The sequence below is a fragment of the Columba livia genome, chromosome 2 (assembly GCF_036013475.1).
Source record: "Columba livia isolate bColLiv1 breed racing homer chromosome 2, bColLiv1.pat.W.v2, whole genome shotgun sequence".
In the NCBI taxonomy this organism is placed as follows: Eukaryota; Metazoa; Chordata; class Aves; order Columbiformes; family Columbidae; genus Columba; species Columba livia.
In genome coordinates this window covers 140,533,397-140,552,678 of record NC_088603.1, presented here as the reverse complement: position 1 = coordinate 140,552,678, position 19,282 = coordinate 140,533,397, and the positions used below count along the sequence as shown (strand labels likewise).

The 19,282-nt window shown below is 40.1% G+C and overlaps 1 protein-coding gene across 10 annotated transcripts in view; it reads right to left on the bottom strand.

The window, feature by feature from the left end:
* GRHL2 (grainyhead like transcription factor 2) overlaps positions 1 to 19,282 on the bottom strand; it is a 71,011-nt gene that overhangs the window by 39,444 nt on the left and 12,285 nt on the right. For 4 of the 10 annotated variants that reach the window (XM_065054135.1, XM_065054131.1, XM_065054136.1 and 1 more), the window contains 6 exons: positions 18,474 to 18,663; positions 15,475 to 15,542; positions 13,535 to 13,919; positions 9,318 to 9,370; positions 5,655 to 5,811; positions 3,758 to 3,869 (listed from right to left, as the gene is read on the bottom strand). In XM_065054135.1, coding sequence (XP_064910207.1) covers positions 3,758 to 3,869; positions 5,655 to 5,811; positions 9,318 to 9,370; positions 13,535 to 13,919; positions 15,475 to 15,542; positions 18,474 to 18,539 — 841 coding nt within the window. In that variant the 5' untranslated portion in view covers positions 18,540 to 18,663. Of the gene's footprint in view, positions 1 to 3,757; positions 3,870 to 5,654; positions 5,812 to 9,317; positions 9,371 to 13,534; positions 13,920 to 15,474; positions 15,543 to 18,473; positions 19,279 to 19,282 lie in introns of those variants that run through there. The other 6 variants (XM_021280514.2, XM_021280519.2, XM_065054133.1 and 3 more) reach the window with 5 other exon arrangements.

Genomic DNA, 19,282 nt, shown 5'->3' with positions numbered 1-19,282 from the left:
GGTAGTGTTTTAGAAGGAATGCAAAGCAAGAGGGAGGAAGTCCACCTGTCTCTGGGACATATACATTTCCTTGGAATCCCTCCAGGGCTGTAATGGTTGTAACTGGACTCAGCGCCAGAGGTCTGAGAGTCCATCCTGTGACAACCTTGATCTAAGTGTTTGTCCAAACCTGCACTTCAGAGGCACACTGATTCTTAGCTGTGTTATCAGTTATAGAAAGAGGATGTTTCTGCATTCTGTCAATGAGACACCCAAATGGTTTCAATATTAATTTCCTTTGCCCTTCTAAAAATAAATTGTTGGTCTCTAAACAATAATTTCTAGTAATAACTGTTTTTAAATCATTTATAATAAAACAATTGCTGCAAGCAGAATTATTTAACATTTGAGACATGCAATCGGTATATTTTTCTCTCATCTGAAATGAAAGTATGCTGGCATTTCACTGGGCAAGTGAAACTGTGTGCCTGGGATACAGTATTTTGGAAAGAGTAAAAATTCTCTCTTCTGAGAGAACAAGATATTTGGTGATGCAGCAAGTGCATATGGTGTTTGAGAAGCCAGGCAGACTTTTCATCACCATCATGAACTTAGACCTCCTTCCTAACTGAAGTCATTGGCTTCACTGTCTACATTCAGTGTGGGAATGCAAATGAGAGGAATTAGACGACACAAAAGTAGTTTAATATGCATGTGCACACATCCACCCACCCCCTTAAATGTATGATTCACCAGAAAGTGCCTCGTGCAACTGACTGCTGCATATGGGCGTGCTGTGTAGGTGCACTTTGGAAAGACATGAACAAGATGTCTTGTAAAGACACATGTTTTCTTCTCCTAAAAGGCTGTCAGAACCTCACATCCCACCAGCCTTTCCTTTCCTCCAGCACATGCCTCTGCTTCCGTAATTGCCATACACAAATCTCATCGAGTGTCTATATGACATGCTGTTTAAAAGCAGAAGTGCATTCTATTCCCATCAATTTACAGATAATTAAAGAAGGATCCTCAGTAGATTAAGAAGCATTTACATCCAAGGATATTTGAAAGTTGTTAGTGTGACTACAATTTTCCCTCTTCTGCTGCTGTGAGTTACCAGAAGTAGAAAATTTGGCTTCTTCACTATGCAAGAAAATGGCTCTACAGGAATTATTTCCTCTTTTCTTGGGTAAACTGCATATTAAACAATGGCAAATTTCAACACTAAATACTAATAATTTTCATGTATTACATACCATTGCAGTAGTTTCTGTGTTGTGTACATGAATCATACAAACTATCCTGCCAAAAAAATATGGGCAAAACTCTAGAGCACAAATAACCCCACTCTAAAGTTTCCATATTCACCTTTTATGTCCATGTTTGAATCTGTTCCAGTATCTGTCAAATTATGGTACTGATTCTAAATAATATTTGCTGCAATCTAGTATTATCTTCTTTATTTGAAATTATTTTAAAAGAAAACACTACTGATCTAATGTCACACAGCACAGCACTGTGGAAAAGTCAGCTTTTTTTTCTCCTCACTCCTGCTAAAAAGAGGGAAGGTATCTTCCTGCTTCTTCAGAAAAAAAAATAAAGATCTATAGCAGCACATAGCCTAAATTCTAGAAAATACCTTTTCTTCTTGCTTAATAAATGTCATGTCCTTGGGTTGATTCCTCAAGCACTAAGGACTTGCTTACACATACACACATGCTTCTCCTATTAATGTCAATGCATCTTCAGACTTGGTGCTGCATCTAATCCATTGCAGCATCCTTCCTCCCAGGAGAAGCACCAGCCAGCACAAAAACCAAATTAGAGCAGTGACCCCTGCATGTCTGGAGTGAGGGAACCAAGTCACCTTGTTTCCTCTGATCCCTAGAATCTCTTCTGCAGGCCAGAAAGCAGACAGACAGACAGGCCTGTGCTACCAGGAAAAGTCACACAAGAAGAGCCATCATCCCCACCTGAGGGTTGAATAGCGGGACCCCAGACCTAGAACATCCCGAATTCATTCAATCCTCTGCCTGCTAAGGACCAAGTCATGTTCTAGAGCAGAGGCCATATTTCAGTTATTCTCAAGAAAACACTACTGAGCAACATCGAGGACTTTCTTCTGAAAACAATGAGATGAACTGTGCTCTTACAGTTCTTACATCTGACAAGGAGTGCTATATCAGTCTTACACCAGGTACATCAGGCTTTGCTCATGTTTGCTGTCCAAATAAAGAATACGTGCCAGAGTGCCTCAAAAGTCAGCACAGACCTATCTCATCTCAAACTAATGAAAACATAAAAGACGTTCACTTTAACACAGATAAACATACAGCTCATGTAAAGCACTTCTTTTTCAGAGCACTTTTTTACAGAATATGCATGACAAGCTGACTTGTTCAGCTAAGGGGACTGAAATGTGTCAGTCCACAAGCACGGTGGAGTCAAAGGGTGTTGGCACTGCAGCGGAACGAGCTCCTCAGCACATACCTTCAATGGTATGAGCATTAGTACTGCAAGCCTGTAGGGACTAGCACAAAAAACAGGCAGACTTCAGAAATGGCTGTGACGTGGCATACTTGCTCTTCTAATGTGTCATGAGACGAGTCATTTGGTCTGGGGTGGAGTTTGTACTGCCTTCACTATACCAAAGGACAAAAAAAATAAAAAATTGAGGAAATAGTTCAGCCAAAACTATGATGATAAGAGGCAGAGAGGAGATTCAGAAAGAGCTGCTTTGACCAAACACACTTGACTCTAAGTAATACCAGTCTCAGTTGAGGCCGCAGCTTTTGCAAGTTGAAAGGCCCTGCATGAGCAGGAGCACTTAGGGACTGATTCCCAGCACTGGAGGTGTTCGATCACCCCTCAATTGAGTCTTGCAGTGCTCTCTCCAAGTAACCCTGCTGTTTTTCCCCCTCCTCTTTTCCCCCTCTCATTCTTTCCATTCAATGGTTTGGTTCCCTCAGGCGGTCAAAACAAGATAGACTTTGTCTGCTTAGGTCCCGCGGACTCCTTTGACTGGAATCCACGGCAGATGGCTGCGTGTGTAAACTGCACGTGGGAGGGGAGAAGCGCTTGATGTCTAGACACTCCCACAGATTTCAACTTCAGGCTCCCTGGCAGCAGGTATGTGTTCTTCCTCTATTAAAATCTCCCAAGCATGCGGACAGGGCAGTTGGGGCTGAAATGGGCTTGTAAATACCTTAGATGGGATGAAGAGTAAACAGGTATCTCAGGACAGCACACCCAAGCTCAGAGCTCCCTTCTCCCTCACTTCTCTCTGACACCAACAAGACTCACAAACTGGGGGTGTAGGAGATCTGTGCGCTCCTTTACAGTGACCATAATGATGGCATCTTCACTCTCAGGCTGCACTCACGCATCAGATTAGGTAGCAGAACAGTTATGTGGGCTGCTACTGGATCAAAGACTGGATCAGCCTTTGAAAAACTAAAGGAAACAAACACTCTGCCACTCCTGAGGAGGCACACACCTCGACTTCCCAGCAGCAGAAGGTGGAACACCATAAAATACACATGCAAGGGGCAGCTCTTCTTTGTGACTACTGAGGACCGTTCTTTCTGCATGATGTCCATCCTGCTTCATAGACCACACAGCCCAGCCCTAGCAGGGACAAGCCATTGTTCTTATAAAAACTGTGGTACAAGCCTTGCAGTCATTGCCAATATATCGCACCACATCCTTGTGCAAGGTACCAGTGCTTTCCGCATTCTGCAGTCCTCCCTGAAACATCTGGAGATCCTCTCACACTCACCTATGTCGAGGACCCTCTGCTTAGCTGTGTGCTGCCGTGAATGCCAGTATTTCCAGTATTTCAGCTGTTCATCTCTGTTTTTATCCTCACTGAAAACAACCATGACCACGCTCTGAGAAAATCAACAGCAGAAGTTGCATTAGTGAATATAATTGTCAGAAACACGAAAATTAAAATCTCCCATATGCCAATCCAGTCCAATATTGCAATGCACTTAAAGACTCAGGACAAAAGAAATGCAGTTTTAAAACAATGCAGGGCCTAGGATAATGTTCTTGGTAGCAGAAATAAAATTTAATTGTATTCTTAGCTTTAAGAAGTCTAAGTTGCCTTAAGTAAAAAGTGGTCATGTCAAAATCAGAGGATCCTCAATTCTCATCCAAGTTCAGTCCAAGTGTTGGAGTTCAGATTCCTTGTAACTCTGGAAGATGACATTACACTGTAAAGTGATGTGTTGTTATGGAGCTTGGGCTCACTGGCTAAAGGCAGGATACTTTTAGTTTTACCACACATAGCCCAAATATCCTTCTCAAGAGCAGAAGTCTTGCATACATGTATTTAATGACAAACTTGGTGTGACTATTTACTGAGATTGGCTGAGCTTTTCATTTCAAGTTCTGAATTCCCTTTGTTAAAATGTGTGATTCAAAGGAAACAGATTGCACCTTTATGCAAAACTTCACAACAGTGATAAAGGCTTTTTTAAAAGCCCTGCTGTAGGAAAAAAACAAAACAAAACAAAAACAACAGCCAACCAAAAAAAAAAAAACCCACACATGAAACACTGCAAGAATGCTCATACTAGGTAAACTGAAGTGAAAAGAAATCAGAGAGGGACAACCGTGTCCTGGGTGCATCCAGCACAGCATGGCCAGCCGGGCAGGGAGGTGATTGTCCCGCTGTGCTCCGCATTGGTGCGGCCTCACCTGGAGCAGGTCTGGGCGCCACAGGATAAAAAGCTTCAGCCAACAATCATCAGCCTCATGTGCTTAGGAAACCAGACTAAAAATCAACTGCTATTCAAGTTTACAAATCACTGCTTCTCTTTAGGAAATCTCTCTAAACTTCATATATGATACAAACATAAAGGTTGTTGTCTGCTTCACTGCTCACATTGACTTTCATCAGTTCCTTTGACTAAAGCCACAACATTTTTAAGGTACTTCATTTATTTGGATGGAAACACAGCCTCATACATATGCAGCCCTTCCAGCTTCAGGGTGAAATTTGCAGTGCAGCAACTCTGAGGTTCATTGTTCATTCCAAGGTTACTGTGTCAGGATTTGCTTACTCAAAAACATTACCAGGGAATTCAGGAGGCCTGTTCACCAGGCAGATGTTGCTAAATACCCAAGTTCCAGTTCCACCCGTGGAATCTAAGATGCAAATCATCCATTTTGTCATACTGCCGGGTGAATATAAAGCAAAAGCTCATGCTTATTCACGGTAAATCATTCAAAGTTTATGTCAGAAAGGATGGCTTCAACTCTTCACATTTTACCTGAAATGCACTGGAAACCAGCCGCTGAAGTGCACGAATGAGTGAAGATGGACTTAGTCAGTAGATGTAGTAGTTCTCTGATTTTTTTCTTTAATCGTTGCAATGGTAAGTTCACCAATGTCAAGTGCAATATCTGTGCAATTATCATTCTGCCAAACCATAAACTGAGGCAGATATGCACATAATTAACTCAAAAGATCACACTTTGAAAAAAATGTACCCCAAAAATATTTGAGACCACCAACATTATTACTCTCCCACCTTTACACTGGGCATAACAGTAAGCTTGTCCTGTCCTCTCCCACAAAAACAAACAAAAAAATTAAAATCCAACCACCCACAACCACATTTATCTGCAGAGCTCCATTGCCATCTAGGAAAGAAATTGGACTATACCCTGACTTTGCTGATGGGATGCCGGAAACATTTGTTGTCACCCGTCTCGCTCAGGGTGATGGCATAGAACTGTCCTTTGTTCAAGTAGGTCATGGGCCCCTCCCCTTGCTTTTGACGCAGAGATTTGGTAGCTTCTAGTGTATACTGAAAAGTGCTGCTGAAAAGACAGGGAGAGAAACACCAACAAAATCCATATCACTTTCTCCTTTTCTCTTTGTTCCCATATATTATGTATTTCACACATTGTATAAGCAAGGCATAAGAAGCTAATAATAAAATTCCAGGAAAAAGGTCACACAGGTATTTAAAAATACAATTTTCTTTTTTCAAGTTTATCAGATCTGGCAATCAAGCGTAAACCTATCTGGACTATAAGTCTCTTAGATCAAAGACTAGATCTTTACTTTCTTTGAAACGAACCATCATGAAGTGCAAGCCTGTGTACCCCACAGTGAGAGTCTCAAATACCAGGAGGGAATTCAGTATGATTTGCAGGAAATCAGCAGCTCAACAGACATTTAAATTCAGAAGTGTCCCAGGAAGAGATATTTTTTAAAAATAATAATAAAATAAAGCTTGTTGCAAAGGACAGACACAGAGAATGGTAAGTCCAAGCATTACTTTCAGCACGCACAGGGCAGAGGGAATAAATACAACCAGAAGGGACAGTAGGTTCATTTGTTGAAAGACAACAGGCAGTCAAGGTTTTTACAAGCCTTCCTGTCCAAATTAATTACACAGAACAAAGTGGTTACATTTAGTTGTAGCTGCAATCAAGAAAACTCCCTTGGAAAAATAAAAAATAGAGAAAAAAAGAGTTTGCTCTTATGTTCAAGTCAGATTTTATAAAAGATCCTCCTTCACAGAACTTTCCACCTCTAAAGGAGTTCTCAAACCATGAAAAGTTACAGCTCCATTAACTAGCGAACTGTTAGCTGAACACAATTCTCACTGACTTTTCCAGCTGCCTTCTTCAATAACAGTCTTGAACAATAATTCAATAAAAACGATGCCTGCAGCTCCTCAGATTCCCTTAGATGAAAAATAGTGTTAACCTTGCAGAATAAATCTTCTCTTCAAACTGCATTTGGTCACCACAGGAAACTTAATGCAAGGAGTCACTTGCAGGATGTTCTCACAAACTGGAGGTACAGGGGAAGCATTTTCACAAAGGTCCTAATTCAGCTAAGTATTTAAGCAGTGCGGGAGTAGAACCAAAAGGATGAATATGCTGGTCCAAAACAATAGTGTATCCTTAACTTTCTAGTTCAAGCAAATTCTCTAGATCATCATAACACTGCCATAGTAATATGGAAATAAGGGGAACACAAAAACATTCTTAACTATCCAATGGAAAAAAACCCAACCAAACAACAACAACAAAAAAACACTAAAATGCATGAATAATAATAACAACATTTAAATCCTCACTTGAAGAGAAGGTAGAAGAAAAAAATAACCTGATCCACTGTCTTTCCATCCAAAGGAAGAAGTTTAAGACAGTTTAGTATCCATTGATTAGTTTAGTATTACTCATTCAGTCAAATGAAAACAATTTCTAAGTGTTTCTTAGCTTATAAATGGAAAACCAGTCATTTTTCTAGTTGCTTAAAAGTTACAATCAAAGCAAAAATAAGGTAAAAGCAAACATTAACCTATACCTATCGAAGTCACTGACAGCAGTACCAGCGCCTCCCAACAACGCGGTTGCTGCCGACAGGAAGGCAGAACAAAGGGGATTGCGGTCCTTCTGCTGCCACCCACCGTGGTGCACACTGCTGCGGACCCTCTGTCCCGTGTGCGGGGGGACAGGGGCTCTGGTGACACTGGCCAGCAGTACGGCCCTGTCCGAGAGGACTGGAAGCGCAGAACCGCTGGTGTGCAGACCCAGCATCCATCCTGCTGCATCTGCTGGTCCTACAGACTGACCACCCATTAGCAGTGGGGGCACATCCTCTGGTTTAGTGTCATACGCAGGGACTGCTGGTTGCACGCTTCAAGACTGCTGCATGATGTGTAGCAAAGCATACCCACTGCCCTGGGAGATGTGCCTCAAAACCTCCCACCAGACAGCAGGTCTAACAAGAATGTGTGTTGAGAAGGGCTTAGGACGAACCAAAATCAGACACATAGTGTCTTCACAGGGCTGCCTACAGCCTGCCACGGTCTGGTCTGCTGTTTCCTGGCATTCTGTACGTTTCAGAAAGATGTCAAAAAATGTAAATCCCAGACACATTGTACCTGGCCAATTTTTCAGTCTCTATGTGGTGCCACTCGGGAATTATTTTCCTGCTCCCAGCTGCAATCAAAGTATTCCCTACAGCAGAACTACTACTATTACCCTTTAAAACTTATTGCAGCCACTCATTATTGTATCATTCTGAATCTCACCATGAGTCATAACTAAAGCCTCACACAGTCATTAAGCGATCTTCTATCAGGCTTCCAATTACTTTCATATTTACCACTTCTTTTTTTCAATTTGAAGTTTTCATTTCTGAGCACCTGTCACTTCCAGGTAACCCCCAGGAAAGCTGTATTTTGTTTTTCTTAACGCATATTTGGAGGTTTCATTCTGAAGTGGACCTGGGCCATAACATGAAAGACTTAATGTCTGAGAATTGTTAACAATATCAATGCTTTAGGATTCAATTTCATAAATATTCAGTGTAGTAAGTCAGCAGTCTTTGCTAAATATCTGTTTCATATGTACTGCCTATATAATGACTCAGTTGTGATCTTACTGCAGTTAATGATTACTTTGATATTCCTTAGAAAGAAAGACCAAGCTGTAAGGAACCTCCACTACAGAAGGAGTCATATGTCTACTCCAGGAAAAATACGTAGGCATGTTCCTGTTTCTAAAGTTAGAGTGATCTCTCAGATATAAACAGAACTATTCACAAGCACGAAATGAAGCATCAGCTTATACACTTTACTGATCATGGGTTTTATTAGTTAAAGTGACTCTGCAGTGTTTGCCCACTCTATACATGCATGTTTTTGTGCCTAGGGAGGACACTATTCCTTTCGAACGTCAATTTTTGAAACTTTAAAAAAAACCCTTTTTTTAATTCTTAGAGTTTTTTACATGGTTTGTAATACATACTTCATTTATATTCTTTTCTAGGTAAACATGAAATATCACAGTGTAAAAAGATAGAGAGTTTCCCAGAAAACCTACTAGAAGTAACCAGGAGAAAAAAGAAAAAAAAAAAAAAAAAAAAAAAAAAAAAACAAAACGGAAGGGAAAAATAAAGATGAGAATTCCATAAGGTTTGTGGAGCCAGTTCAAGCATCCTGGACATCTGCCTTGTGCATCCTCTCATCCTGAAAGATGGGGAAGATTTTCGATGACCTGGCTGCCAAAGCTGTGCACTGTTACCTGGAGGACCTCTCTTAACAGTTTTAATCTTGCGCATCTTTGGGGGCTCCAGAGGAGTTACTAACTTAAGATGATGCTGAAGAAAGATAATAGATAAGATATAAACTGGACAGATATGAAAGCGCAGGAAAAGGGGAGAGTGATGCTGGGCAGCGTCAAGGGAGCCCTGCAGGTACCCCAGGGTGATGAAAGGGAGGGTGGGAAGCAGACACAAGGAGCCTCTCCTTAGTATATTCCTATGTGATGCCAGTCAACACATTTCAGAGCTTATATCATACCTTGTTTGTTCGTAAATATATTCTTCAGCCCCCACTGACACACTGCGATACTTCTGAAAAAGAAAAATAACAATTAAATATAGTTTGATACAATCAAAATGAAAATACCAACAAAAGTAGAATTATGTTTATTTAAGGACTCCTCAGAAGAAACAATCAACCATTTGAAACTCAAAATCCCTAAAAATTGGAGTGGACCCTACATGGTCTTTACACTAGAATTGACAGAAATAATTCATTTATGTCAAGCTTTTAGAGTTTCTCATAACTTAACTGCTACAAGAATGTAGCTGAAAAACATCTCCTGCCTTATAAAACTCCTTGCCTACACATTCATATTTTCTAAAACAAGTCTGTAAAAGTCTACCCCATCTGAAAGAGAAGTAGATTTTCAGATGAAATCATAGTTTTCCTAGAGACCTCATTTTTTGTTTTGTTTCGCTTTATTTAAAAATACGTGTGTGGTCAGCTGTTCTTAAGGCCTACAACAAAATGCTGACAAAAATTTAGATTGCTATGCTGTCTGTTTAGAATAGGAGTGCTGACGCAGGCTAAGAAAGTATTTTACCTTCAATACAAGATTCTGTTTGAGTGCAACACACACTTTACCAGATGAAAGGAGACTTAGTCAGTCTTCAAAAAATGAAAACACATCTATCAAAAAAGAAATTACATTAAGAGGTGGAATTATGAAAAAAAAAGAAATCCTTTTGCGCAGACAAAGCAAAGATCTGTACTCTGTCTTCTTGAACAAACGAGCTTGATCGTAATCAATGTGAGCCTTGCTGCTGCTTCTTGGCTTGCCTTTTGCCCAAAACATGTTTTTGCTGATGTCTCTCTGATTCACTGATAGATCATTACATTTCATCTCCAGGATTTGTTTTGTGACCATCAGTTAGCAATTAAAACCTGCTTTGTTTCCAGAACTGTCAAGTCAGGAAATTTTGAAAATAGTTTTTAATTTTACCTTATGCACAACTGTGTCACAACAAATACCCAGTCAGATACTTGTTAAGTGCAAAGGTATTATGTGCCGGTTAGGAATATTTTCTGAAGATCAGAAGTCAAGGATCCATGAACAGTAGAATAGATAAACTAAATACTCTAAGAAATCTAACATCTGAGGGGTATTATTATATAAAAAAGATGGTCCCATATTAACATGCTAGACACATTTTATATGAAGGCTAGATGTTGACATTGTTAATCATTCAGTTCACTTACCTATACCCAACAACTTTGTCTATACTGTAAAGGACTAATAAATTAATCACAGATAAGTAAAAATATGAAAGAGACGAGAAAGGTATATTTATATAATTGTTAAAATTGTATCCAAAGAACATAGCAAGTGATTGACCCAAGTGTCCACTACCGCAGTGATCTATAAAAACTCAGCACCCCTCCAGTGTAACAGAACTAAGTCACTCAAACATTTTGAAACCATTTCTAAATATGTATCTGTAATGTGTTTAAAAATTGTGCAGGTATCAGAGCAAATCTACTGCAGCTAAACCCAGCCATTCGCACCAAGTTAACAGGAAAACTAGTGAGAACAACTTTATCGACACATTAAACACTAATTGTCCTGGGTTTGTTAAAAACAAGACCAGTGTCTATTTCAGTGATTTTTCCTCAGTCCTTCTAAGTAACTGCACTTTTCTGCATTTGGCTGCATTTTTTTTCAGACACTGTTCGCTCTGGAGCTTATAAGGTTAGCAATAGTATGCATAAGAGGCCCAGGTTTAGACTTACTGCTCTGTCAGCCAAGGTTGCTGATAAATTTCACACGTCCCGTAAGTGAGAGAGGTGTATTTAGAAGGAGGGACAGACAGAACAGGTGACTAAAAATTGACCAACTAAGTATTTGATCCCACCCATGTCAAATACCCTATGAAAGTGGGGGATCACAAGGGTCTCGCTTCTCTTCGACCATGGCCGGCATCTGTAGTGGAGGACCCTTCCTGTAGTGCCTGTGATCCAAGGCCTGGTTCCAGACCCTGCATCCCTGAATCCAGTTCCAGTTTGCTGGGAGTCCAGCCCAGGTCCTCCAGGTGCCTGCCCTACCACAGGAGCCACACCAGCTCACAGCTCCACCGCCGGCAACACTGCGCTACCCCGGGAAATTCAAGACTGGTTTTGTATATTCTGTATTGTTTTCTCTATTTATTAGTAGCATTAGTAAAGCATTTTAAACTTTTTTCAATTTGCAAGTTTCTCTCCCTTTTCCTCCTATTCCCTTTCCTTTGTGGGGAGGGCAGGGGGTTTAACAGAGAGCATCTGCCATGGTTTATTGCCGCCCTGCAGTAAATGGTGACGCTAATTTAGCACAAGTTTCTCTTTTGGTAAGTTTGACGTTTTATTTTATGCTCTCCCCACACCTGCTTCACACAGCTGTCCCTGTGCAACAGCATGTGGCTGGAGAAGCAGAGCTCTGCAGGGGGGAAGCCCATCCTGGAGATTTGGGTGGTTCAGAAAAAGCAAAGGGACAGGCTGAGTGCTGAGTGAGGCTGCAGCAGGGTGGGGAAAGCTCCTCCTGCCCCCCTGCAGCACACGTGTGAGTGATTTGGGCTAGAAGGTCAGGAAGAGCAGCACATAGCTCACCCAGCAGCTACAGATGAGGATGCATTGAGTTAGTTGTTCAGTCACCTTGCACGGTTAATAGGGGAGGTGAAGATAGAGTGGAGTGAGTGCAAACCTGGCAAACCATTCCACCCACTTTTGGCAATCGGATCTGAACTGCCTGTGTCTCCACAGACTGCACAGAAATCCTAACTGAGAAGTAACCTACCCTGTTATAAACCAATCATTTTAAAAAACATGTAACAAAATATTATCACTGTAACAAAATTACCATAACATGCAGTTCGGGATGCAAGGCAAAAGTATAGATGTAGATTCCCTTTTAACCTCCAAGTTAAATAACTTTGCACATCTGACAGCACTTCACACAGCGCAGACTGACTGGGCAGCTGTCAGCAGCGCATCTCAGAATAAACCAGCGTAATGGAATCACTCAGCTATAGCACCCCAGGGAGAGCCATGGGTATGGCACCACTGGGCTCCCATAAAAAGCCATTTACCAGTAACAATGAAAAATAGCTGGAATTAGGTGATTTGATAATGCAGAGCAGTGTTTCTAATCCAATGTTTGATCTTACTGACTTATCAATGGCAAGCTAGATTTCTTCATTAATTATTCACTTCCTTGACCCAAATGTTTTCTATATCTGAAAATGGATTTCACCTCCAGACATCCTGATCTATGATGCTTGTGTGGAGACAATTTATTTTTCTATAATACACATATATATACAATTCTATAAAACACACAGTAAATTTCTTATATATTCGGTCAGAGTAACTCAGCCTTAATGTAGCTTGCCCTATACTTTTGTTACATTCACACTTTTATAAAGTTGGAGGAAAAATATCTGAAGAGAGTTTTACCACCTAATATCTCTAATTATTTGCAAAGGTACTGTCAGCTTTAAATAATTTCTACTTTTCTGCATTTCTGGCTTGTTTGCACTATTCTGCAGCCAGCAAAAGCAGCCAGAGGGTACTCTGCTGTTACACAGCAGCTCCTTGTCTCTCTTCTCCTCGTTCCCCTACATACATACATGCACGCGAGTATTTCTCTGCCTCCTAACTCCTCCATTCCTCTGTAGTCAATTAATTCTACTATTTTTTCTCACTTTCCCATGTTGTAGATTAGAGCTTCGTGCAACAGACATCTTCTGAATAAATTACTTGGGTATATCTAGCAGCAGAGGCTGACACTGCTCATTTGCACTTCCAGAAAAGCACAAAGAATCTCCCAGTTACAAAGTGGCTGCTATTTCTTACTGTTATAAATAGGTCTAAAGGTAGATCTTATTAACGGAAAACAGATCTTCTTTCAGAATGGCTATTACCCTCTACTTGACACAATACCACAGAAGACAAAAGATCAGTATCTATTATTCTCAGAGTTTCCAATAAAGAACTTTAAAACTGTCTTCTGAAACACCTCGTGGTCCCCCATAACCAGAGCACAGACTGACAGAAACAGGGCAAGGAACAGAGGTGAACTGGTTGAAACAAGCATCACTTCTTCTAATGGCTCTTATGGACGGCTCCAACCTCCTTATCTTGTTTACAAGCTCAAATCTCCTTTATCTTGTTTACAGCTTTTTATTGAGTTCTTAGATGCTAATTTGAGGTGAAAAACTTACTTCAGTTCCTCCGTCTTTGAAGGTGTCGCTGTACGTACTGTCTGGAGTACTGCGCTGGTCATCTTTGAGATAATTCGTGTGGGGAGCAATGTTGGACACTTCATAAGGTTCAAAGATAACCCCTCGGTGCTCCTCATTTTCTCCTCTTGCATAGTGTGCTTGTGGAGTCATAAAAACAGGGGTAAACTCCTCCGCTTTAACCACAGTCACTCCAGCCCCCGTGATGGGCGTCGAGGTCCCAGACACGTTTGTGTTGTATTCCCTTTTGGACGACTCCAAAGCATCTTGGTTCAAGGAAAGGTTAACCGGCACTGTCTTCAGGACTTGAACACGGTTGTCTCCCCCACTTAAATTATTCTGAGCTTCCGTGGTATTAAGACAGTTTCTGTGAGACAGAAACAAAAAATATTATGAACTGTCTGATGATAAGAGTAAATCTCCTCCTTAAATAGCTTAATGTTCTTAGCTGGTAGGGAAGGAGATCTTTCAACTCTGGCAAGCCATTGCCATAAGAAGCAGTATATTAACAAATACTAGTCAAAAGACATTGTGAGGGAAGCAGAGAGGTCGAGAGCTCTTTAACATCTAGGGAAAGACAATACATTTGATTTGACCTATAATCAATATGATTTCTTACAACACATTCTGGGTATCGAAGGTTGCTTTTGCCTCGGCTTATAATTTGGACGCAAAATCAATCCACCAGTGCTACAGCCTTTAGACACAAAATAAACATAAAGAGTAAGGCTAGATATGGATTACTCACAGTAGATAATTTGCACGTGAAATAGGCAGAATATCAACAGCAAGATTGATATGCTGATGCATGCTCTTTCAGACTGTTGACAGGCCACCACTGTTTGTGTACCTCTGGTACCAACGCTCTTCTGAAAAAGCAAGCCCGGGAATTGCATTGTATCGGAGTAGATCAGTAACTATAGTGGCTGCAAGGCAACCTCCAGCAGCATTCCCGCATCTGCCTGCGGTTGCTGTTGGAAGCAATCTGGTTGTTGACGGTAGTTGCACTGACATAAAATTGTTAACTCATAAAACTTTTAGTACGTGTGCCACACTGCATTGTTTTCAGCTCAGGAGATCTGTTCTGACATACTTGTTCCTCTCTCTTGGCATTCCACCGAAGAGCAGTTCTGTCAATCATGCTCAACTTAAGAATTTCTCTGGTGTTTGCAGAAGAAAAACTGTCCGTCAAAATAAGTTTCATATTCTGTTTTGAAACAGTAAATTTATACCACTAGCTACCTAAACTTTCACCTTACATGGCTAATGGAGACCACCTAAGGCTGTCCCAAATTAGCTTAATTGAAATAAACCTTCTGTGGCTTCTCTCCACATGGAGATATCTTCCCCCATGTAAAAAGTTCTATTTCTTTCTACATAAATATGCTCTCTCTCTTGTTCACAAGTCTTAATAAAGGCAGGAGTCAGTTTCCTCTGCCTCTTCACTTCACTTTTAGGCTACAGAGGAAAGCTGAAATCTGAGAGGAGTGAGATAAACATTTTGACCAAATGACTGAGAGAGTTACTTTACTTGCTTCTGGGCAAACCCTACGTTATGTTAAATAAAACTGTATAAATCAGGTTACTGAGGCTAAACTACTCACATTTTGCTCTGGAAGAAAAAGGAAAGCAAAGCGGCAAATACCCAATAGTCAATGTCATCTGATTTTACTAATCTCAGCAGCAGCAAAAGAACAAAATACAAACAAATAATTAAACTTTCTGCTACTTTGCAAATTGCATGTTTAATAATACTGTTCAAATTTTCTAGTAAATTAAAAGTAAAAAGGAGTAAAGTTTGCTACCCAAACAGTCTTCATTCTTTTATCTTTCGGAAGAAAATCATAAACCCTCAGTTCCTTCAATTCACAACTGATCAACGCTGTTAGTAGCTGGGTGTATGATTTTGAATAATACTGTACCTTTTATCTTGGTCTTCTTGATTATCACTCACTTTGTTAACAGATAACAGCCTTTTATCTCTGGGAACCTGAGAACAACACCAGGCATGGGGTCAGGTAAATGCAACTGTCAGGTATTTGCAGCTTCAGACTGTTCTACTGCAACAACTAGAAAAATGTAACCATATCAGTGTTGTCTAGTTCACAGATGCCAGGAGCTGGTTTTTTTTGGGACACTGATTGTGAACAGAAAGATAATTTCCAAAGGGAAAAAATGTAGGGATTTTCTAGTTCTTGGGCACATGAGTCTGGAGCAAAGCACTCTTCTGTCTTTGGAATTTCAAGCCAGGTCAAGCCATCTCAAAATCAGAGCTTATATTCCCAAATGGACACACACTTTTCACTGAATTACAAAAGATGAGAAGGAAGACATGCTTTGATGAGCTCTGCACGGAGCCCCTTTTAGCTCAGAGGAAAAAAGGGTTTTCAATTAAACCAGAAGCACCCACTAAGTCCTCCTGTTACAGACCAGTCCTTCCCTACCATGGGGACAGGTCAGGACATGCTGGCATGTCACCAGCGGATGCTGACTTCTGCTTTGCTGAGTGCATCAACAGCCACAAGAAGCAAAAATCCAGTCAAATCTGGCCCCTCATCAGACGCAGAATTGACACCAAGTGACTTGAAAGATTTGTCGTCCAACAGTTTCCTGACACCAGCATAGATATGAAATCACCAAGGGCAAAGTTGCTGCCATGACAGTATTTTTCTTTTCTTGCTGAACCAGCAATTTGGGAGCTAAAACTTCTAATCCAGCTTCTACAAAACAAGGTATACCACGCCGTCACAGCAGTTAACTCAAGATTTAAGAGCAAGAGTAGACCTAAGAATGGGCTAAAGCTGTGCCTTTTATCTTTAAATACTTTAAAGAAATATCAGGAAAATATCTTAATTTAGAGGAAAAACAATACTACAGTGCACTACAGTAGCCAGAGTTAGTATCAGCTGTATCTGCAAGACAGCAGCAGAGTCAGAGTGCATGGGCCAGAGCCTTCTCTACGGGACATCCTTTCTCCCTGTTAAGCATCCTGCTGGTTAAAAAGCCTCTTTCCTATATTTTAGAAGTGTGATCCAAGCCACAGTTTGCACATGTTAATTCCTGTGTTAAGATCCTATATTTATTCCTGACAGAGGGTCTATGTTTAGGTAAATATCACTACATGAAAAAAGAGAAGGAAAAAAAAAAAGAAAAAGAACCCAGTTAATTTAAAAAAATCCTATTGACTGGAAAAGATACTTCAAAAAAATTACCCAGCATGTCAGAACAAATAAGTCGTATGATAAATAAGGGCAATTCAAGAGAGTCTGATGCACTGGAAGTCCTCCTCTACACTTCCATATTACAGCACAGAGGTTTACGTTAGGTTTTAAGTTCCCGTTTGAGAGCATCAACAAGAGTTATTATTTTCTCCCAGTTTAAGACATAGTTATGATGGAACGCTGGAAATGGTCTTGAGTTTAACACAGTTTATTCCATCTGAACCCCAAGTTTCTTACAACTGCCTGGAACACAGAACAGAGATCTCACAGAACAGTTTTGAGAAGAAAAAGGGCTGTTCTCTGGTTTTATTTTAAAAATCCAGCAGATTAATGAACTACTACATACAAAGGTATTACTAAGACAGAAGCCAGCACTCTGGATGGTCATATACATCCTGAATTTTATGAATCCACAGTAACTTCACAGACTCTGGCACTGCGGTAACTCCGTTAAGCAGAGAAAAGGCCCTTTCTTCTTTCTCCTTGGGAAAAGCTTTCCTCTACTGACAACAACACACAAAAACAAGGACCATCTCTTGAAATATAATAGGTAAAGAAATTAATACAATATTTAACCACAGGGTTGGTATATGGCATCTTGCCTACAACCCCTTCTTCTGAATGCTCATTTAATGATCATAGCAGAGACTAAAAAGAACAGCCTATTGTCTCAAAACATTTATATTAATAGATGCTAAAAGCAATTTTACATTCCATTCCTGCTACTTTGTCATGAATTACAAGGGGATCTGGCATTGTTTTGCTGGCTTTCACAGAAGATTATCTGTCCAATGCAGGCAAAAGTGTTTTCAGGAGTGCTGAGATAATTTAAGTGAAATAAACAATTTTACACTTTAGTACTTGTCAGGCAACACTAATCCCATTTGCAGAGTACAAAGCCTGAGTTTTAGAATGAAATTTCTGCATTACACAGAGATGGACCCTGTAGGACGCTTCTCTGCTTTCCACAGAAATCTCACACATAGCTCTACTTAAAAACTATGAAATATATGAAAAGCAAAGGTGGTATCAAAACAGTAGGTAAAGCCCTGGGCTTAGAACCTGACATAAACCGAAACTGTATGTCAGTGTAACTGTATGTACATTGTCTCTGTAAACTGACTTAGATCCCTGTCTCTGTGTCTAGCTCCATTCCTGTCCTCCACTTTTCTATTCAGACTGCAAATTTCCAGTGTGAGGGCTAGACCTCACTGTATGTTTGTATAGAGACTAGTGCAATCATTATACAAATAAAAATAACATGGGAAACTGTCAGATGAGAGATAATCCAGTTGAAGAGCAAACTAAAACACATGTGGAATGAGCCAGAAAAGCAGACAAACCTACAGATGGACAAGGCTTTTCTACTTTTTAAACAATAGTGCAAGTATCCCACCACAAATAAAAAGGGGGCTAACTCATCCAATGCTCTTGCAAGGGAAGAGGAAGGACGCTATGCTCAGAAAGAAATCATGGCTGAAAATTCAGTACAGGAATTCTGAATTTGTTTTTTCTCTCCAGAACTAAACACATCAAAACAGTCTCAGACAGGCTTTCTTAAACAGAAAAGGTGCTTGATGCAATTATTGGAGAGAAGACAAGATGCAAAGATTTCTTTCTCTGAAAACTGGTTGGTTTGGTGCTTTGTAGAGTGGTCCCCTGCTAGTGCAGCCGGGAGGAATAACGATGGAGTTACCTACTTTATAATAGTCATACAATAGGCCAAGGGCAGCAGCACTGTCCTCATCACCATTTATGCTCATCATTGCCTTGGTAGCTGCTGTTAGGGGATTCTCCAAATACGACTTCCAGGCTTCATCTTCACTGGTGTAGGCTCGTCTGGTGTTGAATGAAGTGTCATTTGGCACTAAGGCCACAAGTCGCTTGTTACTGCATAGACAGGAAGAATAAAATGGTGATCCGGAAGGGATTACTTTATTCACAAGGCATGTTAAAGAAAAGAACATCACATAGCTCAATGAAAGTGATACAATTACATCAAGCAAGCATCTCTATTAAACTTGGCGACATATTTTTCAGTATTAGTTATCTTCAGTACTTAACAAAAAAAACTAAATGTGTGCAGATCTTGTGATAATAATTCAAGTGTATTTTTACTAATATACAGATAATCAAAATATTTTAAAACTATTTGGAAAAAAAAAAAGGAAGTAACAATATAAGAACCAATATAAGAACATTTTGCTTCAGTATTTTTGCTAGATGTACACTTGATTCAGGAAAAATACATTTAACTGAAATCAGTTATAATAAGAATATGTGAATTAAAAAAAGAAGTATCTAATACCAATCTAGTGTTCACCTAAACCAGGTATAGTTCAGTATTTAATAACTGGGTACACCTTATTATTGAACTATCTCTGCTTTTGGAATGCAATTTGTCCATAATTTCAGAAAGGTTTTCTGTAACAGGACACAAGCAAAGGGTGCAGTGGACAGAGCAAAAGAAGTCAACACATTTGGTCTCAATTCGCACTTTTTATCACTT